Source organism: Chaetura pelagica, unplaced genomic scaffold (genome assembly GCF_000747805.2).
Source record: "Chaetura pelagica isolate M959 unplaced genomic scaffold, ChaPel_1.0 scaffold829, whole genome shotgun sequence".
Lineage (NCBI taxonomy): Eukaryota > Metazoa > Chordata > Aves > Apodiformes > Apodidae > Chaetura > Chaetura pelagica.
Genome location: NW_009954535.1, coordinates 87,472 through 95,552, shown reverse-complemented (window position 1 = coordinate 95,552; position 8,081 = coordinate 87,472). Strand labels below are relative to the sequence as shown.

Sequence of the window (8,081 nt, the reverse complement as noted above, 5' to 3'; positions counted from 1 at the left end):
TCAGGCTGAGCATCACTGCTGGGCTCCAGCTGCAGGACAGACTCGTGTGTGTGCAGTCGGTCGCCGCAGCCGTAGTGCAAAGCGGCACAGGCGCCCTCCGGGATCCCTCGGCCCTCCACTTCCCCCCCAGGGAAGCCGTTCAGGTACCTGCTGATGTAGGAGCCCGTGGAATGCCTGTTGATGATGTGAGGAGATGCTGAAGGCTTGTTCCGGAGGACGACCCCCGCCAGGCTGCCCGTGCCGGGAGGCCGGTGCTTGCTGGCAGCCTCCTGCCGCTCCCGTGCCCGGCTGGCGATGTTCCGCACGCGGCTCTGGCTGCGGGATGAGAGCTTTCTGACCAGCGTCCTGGGGCAGTCCTCGTCCTCCTGCCTGGAGCAGAGGGTGACACAGCTGTCCTCCTGCTCCAGGGACACCAGCTTCCTCAGCTGCTCCGTCAGAGCATCCGTCGAATGGGGCCGCAGATTCTTCATCGCGGCCAGTTTCTTGTCTCTCATGCCTGAGGAGATGAAGCCTCTGCTTATGTATTGATACTTACTTTCAAAGTTGCAGGAAATGTCCTCTGATGTCAAGTCACCAAGGCTCTTGGATTTGCAAGGGCTAGTTTGCTTCATGGCTGGAGGAGATGGGAAGGCCAAAGCATTTTTGAGCACCGGTGAGTGTAGGTTGAGCTGGGACCTCTTGGGGGGACACATTACATTTTTCTGCTCATCTGAACGATGATGATACAAAAAGCCAACATTTTCACACATGGGAAAAGGGAGCCGAGTCCCTGCAGTCCTGAAGTTCCCCGAGCAGTCCAGGGCAGCAGCACGGAGCTCAACAGCTGTGCTGTTCCCAGAGGTCCTCTCCCCACCATGCCCAATGTCCTGCTTTGGCCGCAGTTTCAAAGGGGAAGCCAACTGGCTCATGTCCTCCCTTTTGTACTCACACGCAGTCACCAAGAGATCTGGAGAATCTCCATCTACTTCTACAAGGCTGCTGCTTTCTGAATTCTCAACAGTGGGAGGGTCAACAAGAGTCTCCTCAAAGATGAGGCTATTGGAAGCAAAAGGACTGGCAGACATGGGGGCTTTCCAGCTTGTTCCACGTTTTTTTTGGGGATCTGCATTTAGCAAAGAGAGGGGTGAAGGACAAGGACAGCTAGGCAAATTATTTTCTATACTGTTCAGCTTTTTCTTGCAAACTAATTCACTGTGGGTCTTACATTCAGAAGCTGGTGTAAGAGTTGCCTCACGGATGATTGTGTACACAGAATACTCTGTAGTCTCAGGGCTGGAGAACATGGTGGTGTCTGGAGTGGAGAATAAAGGGGATTTGGTGGCTTGGGTGGCTGTAAAGATGGGCTTACAGGAACTGCTGAGATCTGTAGAAAGCAGGTGCGGGTGTGCAGCCATCATCCCAAGGGTCTGGCTGCCAGCACCGTGGAGGCTGGAGACCACAGTGAGATCAGGTTGGTCATCTGTGATGTCCAATTGCCCAATTAGAGCTGAGACAGCACTGTCCAGCTCACTCTCACTTGCTAGGGAAACCTCATCGATCAGGCGGGAAATGTCGCTGTCATGCGCAGCTGAAGCGCAGGGCACATGAGGAAGGTCAGGGCTAAGGGCAGACGATGTGTCTGCCAAAGGAAGAGGTGCTGCAGGGCTTTTCTTGAGGGTGGCATAGCTCTGATTTCCCATCTCTACTTTTTGAGAAAGGGAAGTCCCCAGAAGGGCTATTTTGTCCTCCTTAGACCCTTTTGTGCCATCTTCCTTTTTGTTGTCGGTGCAGTTTTTGTCATGTGGTTTTTCTGTGGAAAGATCAAAATCAGAGTCCTGCACTAGAGGGACAGTTTCATCAGAAAGACTGTTCTCCTGATTTGTTTCAGCTACACCACTTGTGAAAAATAGATGTCCAGGTTGCTCCTGTAGAGGTGGTACCAAAGGGTGAGCTGTAGTCTCCTTCTGGTCACTCTCCTTCTCAAACTGAGATGTCAGATATGAAGTATTTGCCGTTTTCCCAGAACACAGAAAACCAGATTCTTTCAAGTTTGTTTCCTTCTCATTTATATTGTCATCACTGTTGGCTAAATTAAATAAGAAACATATTAGTTGCATACAATATTGTGTTCTGTTTATTAACAGCTATTTCCTCCTTAGACAGACAAATGGAGAACGCAAAATTAGGTACAGTTGTGACAGAACTTAATTATGGGGTTGTGCATGTTCAGTACAAATTATCTGAGTGATATGAATAAATGGAAAAATACAACTGCAGGCACTTCACTGACACTGCCTTTGAATGCCTGTACATCAAACAGGTGATGTAATATTTGTTGCAAATCATGTTAATGAGGGACCATATCATAGCTTGCACATGGTATTACCTTCAGCTGTGTTCCTAGTCAGATTTGTATTATAAAGAAGCATGGCAATAAAGACAGAACAAAACAGCTCTGTTAAAAACACAATACTTTGATACGAGATGCATGCTTAAAAAAGCTGAGCAGAAAGCATCATGTAGATGGACTCCAGACTGTTTTTTACATCTAGTTATTGTAAAATGTTACAATTTAAGGATTTCATTTTTGATCTTCTACCAGCATCTACTGCAGTCATGAGAGCCTGGGATGCCCCTGCAGCACAAGGAAAGATGAAGGTCTTTCAGGGACAGGAGAGGACTCTATCTGGGATGTTGTCTTCATCTCTCACTTCTTTATGTCTAAGGTGACAGAAATTTACATCTTACAGAGATTCCAACAGACAGGAGCTAGTTCTCTCAAAGGTAGAAGGAGCAAGATTTATTCCCTGTGACAGCTTCTTAGGTCAGCTCACCAGGGCCTGTGTTTTCTGCAAAGGGTATTCTTGCTGTAAGTGAATACCCATGACCTCCAGAAAGTGTGGAAGGTTCTTCTAAAATAATTTCGTGCCTTTATAGCGTTTTTAGGAAGAAATATCTAAGATATAATTACATCTGTTGTGAAAAACAGCTGAACTGTGTCATCTTCACGAGCTTATCTAGAGGATGCTTCAATTCATAATGCAGCATTTCAGAATTTACTTCCTTTATCAGGAATATCTTTTTTCCTGTCTAAAGTTTCCTCTCACAGTGGAAGAAAAAATACTTGATTTCACTTGCTCTTTCTCCTCAGTAACTTCCTTTACAAGGCAACATCCAGATTACCTGTTCCTTCAAAGTCACAGCTGGGGGTAGTTAGAACAAGGGATGCTCAACAACATATTGTTCTAATCTGTGCCTAGGGGTGCTTCCATTTTAGGGTGGCTCCTATAGTTGCTAGAAGCTGCTGTTCTGCATCTGGAAACATTCAGAGCTGAGCAACATTTCCATCACCCCCCAGCCAACAGAGGTTCAGGGGGTGCTCTCTGCATCCTTCCATGGCAGAGATGGAGCTTCTGGCTGCACCAGCAGAGGAACAGCCTGGTAGGACCGACTGCAGAAAGGCTGGGTGGTCAGAGGTGACCAGACACTGGGGATCTGGCTGGGCCTGTAGGCTCACAGGGGCAGCTTGTAGGAGTGCACATGCTCTTCCTAAACAAAGCCAGCCCCAAAAAAGGAGCATTGATCTCCTGGACTAGGGAGAAGCTCTGGGTGGAGACAACAGATCTAATGCGTTACAGCCGTTGTGTTCAAAGCTTTCCAGGCTTATTTAAATATTCCAGTAAATCAAGTATAAAGGCAGGTTAAACACTGATTTTCCTGAGTCATGGGAGTAACTGGATTTTAAAGCCAAGTCCATTATTGCTGAAGACACATAAAAGCTATTTTAAGAATGAAATTGTATCGTGTATCAATAATACAAGACCAAGATTTTATCTAAGACATGCTTTCCATATAACCTACATTACTTAATTTGATTAATTTAGGAGGATAATATCAAGACTGATGGATACAAAGTTTGACCAACTTCCACCCCTTCTAAATCTGTGTGGAAGTCTGCAGTAGTCTTTACACACGATTCCCAAAAACATATGCTGCATGCTCTCCTTCCTCCATGCAAAAGGAGAGCAAACCCACCAAGCCAGCAGCTCCATTTGCAACAGTAAACAGAGAGGAGAAAACCAGAGATTGATGAAGTAGAATCAAAGGTTGGTTCTTAAATTACAAAAAGGAATTTGGCAAGTGTCCTCTTAAGAGCACTCCTAGAAATGACTAATTCATTTCCTAGTTAGGAGAGTAGACAGCTTTCCAGAGTGTCACTTATCAGACTTTAAGGAGCTGTTAAAATACTACAATCTTAAGCACATGTAACTTTGCCCATCAACTCTTACTTGAGTTGAATAAAACTACTTGCACAGGGACTGCAGAACTAAGCATTTCCAGAGACTAAATCAACTTCCTACATAAAAAAATAATTTTGGAAGCACCTTACCAGATGTGTTTTCTTGTCCTTTGGCATCCTGGGCACTTTCACCTTCCGGGCACGGCAGCCCTACAAGAAGGTATTTGTCCACAGGCATGGAAACAGGACGCGCTTGCAAGCTCCGGCTCGAGCGCCTAACAACTCCCTCCTTGTCTCTCAGGTCTGCTGGCTCCGAGGCACTGTCCCTCATCTCAGCAGCTTCCAAGAAGCCCATCTTACTTTTCTTCCGACCCTTGGCCGGCGCGCTGGCCGTGCGGCGCAGGAGGCGGTCGCCGATGGATCGTTTCCGTACGTAGTGCCCGCTGCTCTCGGCAGGGCTGTGCTTGGGGTTCTTGTTAAACAACCCTCTGAGTCCCATCAGCTGCTTGTTCTGAAAGGACAAGAATAACCACGGTCTGGAGTCAGTTCAGACTGTTACACAACTAGGATGATGGAAAAGGCTGCTTCCAGAGTATTTATGAGTGATGAAGGCAAAAGTTAAAAAAGCAGCAAAGCAAAAAATTCACACTGAGCAATTCACGTCTCCTCTGACCAAGGAGCCATCAGCACAGGTCTCCATGAATTCATGCATGTCCAAATTCCTCCTCATTAGGATGGCAGCCTGCCACAATCACAAGAGAGTGTGCTCCAGGTCTCCTAATCAGAGATGACAAGACTGCAAGAAGCGTCTGCAGCGACAGGCGACACAGCAACTCGGGAGTTTTAGGCATGGGCTTCATCACAGCAACACTGAGATGTTTCAGTCTCTGAATGAGGGATGATAAGTTTGGTAGTTGCAGATCATGCGATTAGGAACCATTTGAGAAATCTGTGCCCAGCAAGTGCAAAGTGCATGCTAATGAAGTCTACCTTTGTGGCTCCTAGAAAGTGCAATATTGTGTAACTGGGGTTGAGGATTAAAGGGCTCCACTGAAAGGCAAAAAAATGCAAATACATTTGGCTTCTGTTTTCAAGACTGTGATACATGCAAATAAGGTAACAGTACATCAGCTGTAAATATAATCCTTCTACAGCAAACAATTTAAAGCCATTTATCAGTCTAATGTCAGTCACTCTCAGAACTTGGCTAGGAATCTTCCCTTACAAGGACACAAATGTGCATTCAGCCTTTGTTTATACATTAGAAGCAGTAATAGAGCTCATCATCAAGGCATGAATCAGAAGGATAGACTAAGTGACACAGAGATCAAATCTCAGTTGATCTTTTATTTTCCTCATCTTCTTTTATCATTTGTCTTCCCTATGAAGCTCCTTTTTTACTATTTTCTTGCCTATTCTTTGAAGAGTACATGAGCCAAGAGCAACAGCCAAACAGGCTCCCATACAGACTGTCACCAGAACTGCAGGTGCTGTGACAGAGGCACCCAGATGTGTTCAGCTCCAGCTACACACTGCAGGGGCTGTTTGCTGCTGCTTTTCTTGTTGCACAGATCTAGGAGTCATGAAGCCCACCTTGGATGCCAAAGCCCAGTCCACGTGCACAGAACATGTGCTGTTACCCCCACCACCTCATGGTTCTTCTCCCTGACAGGAGGGACACTGGCAGAACCAGAGCAGATGGGTACACAGAAATGCTGGTCCCTGTGCTGAGACAAGGGTGCCAAGGGCAAGGCAGACACCTCAGTGCCTACAGACCATGCAGTGAGCTAATGGGATCAGTGGGATAAAGGTAGTGGAGTTAAGTGAGGATCTGAACTACACCAAATCCCAGCCCTTAGGCCTTACCTAGCTTATTTTCTCCCTTTGTTCCACTGAGCTTTCCTTGGCAACCTTGCAGAAAAGCAAAATGTACACACTTAAGCCTAAAAGATTTAAAGCTTGAGTTAGCTGCTAAAAATAGCTGGCCAAATTCTGTTGCAGTCATAGTTCTCAACACCTACAATGAAATTTGTTCAGCACGTCGAAGGAAATGTACTTCCTGAATCTAGACATGATAATTAGGTGCAAAGAACATCCTGAGGTACATGCATGCTAGGACAGAGTAACAGGCTGCTATGCTCTCCTGGGTGGTCACCTGCAAGGAACTCCCAGACCATGAGCTACATCCCAAGCACCCCGACAGAAGCAGGTCTGTGCTGCCACTGCAGTGCCTCAACTGGAGAGAGCCCAAGGTTTCCTGGGCAGGGCTTTGCCCTGGCTCAGTGCTCCCCAGAGAAAACACTGCAGAGGAGAACCTGCAGCTTGGTTCCTTGGGCATGCTGACACTTGGCAGTGCATGTATATACCTACACAGGTAGGAGTGGAAATGCAGACACTGAGTTGAGGGCAGAGAATCAGACATTGTGCTTTTTCATTGCTGTATGGTCGGAACCACGTGTTCAAACTGCATTGCTGATGAGTGCCAGAGAGCCAAGTACTGCTGGTCCCAGGTACAGCCTGCCACAAACCTGAGCTGTGAGAATCACTCAGAAAGCACACAAATCCCATGCAGTTCTGGGGTATGTTTAAATCTATTTTTGTCAGAAGAATTAAAGCGAAAACACCTCGTAAGAGATGTATTCTTCCAGATATACCCACCTTTCCATAGATCTCATTAATGGTTATGTGAACAAATATGGATGCTTCTGTCAGCCCTTCCAGATACACATGACGATAACCTAGTAAAACATGGATATGGAACCACAAATAATTAACAGTTTGCATTTTATGCACAACTGCAGGACCTGTCTATAAAAGTGAAATACATATGGTAAGCTACTTATGCCTTTAGTCAAACTTACATTCTTACAGGCTTTCCAAGCCCCCCAGCACAAATTGCCTCCAAGTTATAAATAAGACACCAGTTAACAACTTCCAAAAGCACAGATACCCAAACTCCTTCAGGCAATGGTGGATATTCCACCCTGAGACACCAGGAGAATCCTCCAATCTCCGGTATGAAGTCTCAGAGATACAGTCATGTATCCTGCATTCATAACCCCATCTTGAACTTTAGGTCCAAAGGTGTTTGCTCTTCAGTTAGACCTGTAGGTCAAGGAAGACAAGAGGGACTAACCAGGCACAATGCTGCTGAAGGCCAGAGTTCTTTGCCCAACAAAATCTCGTCCAATAGGGTCATGGTCCCAAACAAGAAATCGCACCAGAGCTATTTCAGGCATGTGGATAGTAAAAGTGAGTGTCTCCTCCCAAACAGGATTAAACCCTGTAAAACACACAAATTTTGGGAAACAAGTCCACAGCAAGCACTATCTTCAATTTTCATGACGCGAGAGGCACAGGAACAGGCAAATCAAATATACAAATGAACACTTGTTACTTATTGCTCATCTAGGTGCTCTTGATCTCCATTATAAAAGTAATTAAAGGTGAGAAATCTGTCTCTTGGGCTGCTTTTACAAACAAAATGGTTCTGCCTGGGTAGCTGGCAGGGATACCAAGGCAAGCTGTTGTTTTGCAAAACTATGGTAGGCCAAAGACAGACCAAAATAAGGGGGAACTACTCCCTTTTTTCCCTTGCATGGTTATACAACTGCCAATGAGAACTGAAAGCCACCTCTCCTGCTGCAACTGACTGTCCCTCTCAGTTCTTCATCTCCTTCACATGAGGAAGCAGTGAAACTGCCTAAGACATGATTTGTTTTCATTTCATTTGGAATTATACATGTCTTTTATACAAAAGAAAAAATAGTTGGAATTTCTGTGTAACAGAGATTTAAGAACAACCCAGTAGAGAAATAGTGTGGAGCACTTCTTGTCCTTCACCCCTTGTTTGTTTCCCTAC

The 8,081-nt window shown here is 45.8% G+C and overlaps 1 protein-coding gene across 1 annotated transcript in view; it reads right to left on the bottom strand.

Annotated features, from left to right (window-relative positions):
* Nucleotides 1-8,081, bottom strand: part of PLCH1 (phospholipase C, eta 1) — a 59,675-nt gene that overhangs the window by 961 nt on the left and 50,633 nt on the right. The window contains exons 19-22 of the mRNA XM_010004734.1: nt 7,356-7,502; nt 6,878-6,957; nt 4,370-4,730; nt 7-2,065 (exon numbers count right to left, since the gene is read on the bottom strand). Of these exons, the coding sequence (XP_010003036.1) occupies nt 7-2,065; nt 4,370-4,730; nt 6,878-6,957; nt 7,356-7,502 (2,647 nt within the window). The remainder of the gene's footprint in view (nt 1-6; nt 2,066-4,369; nt 4,731-6,877; nt 6,958-7,355; nt 7,503-8,081) is intronic.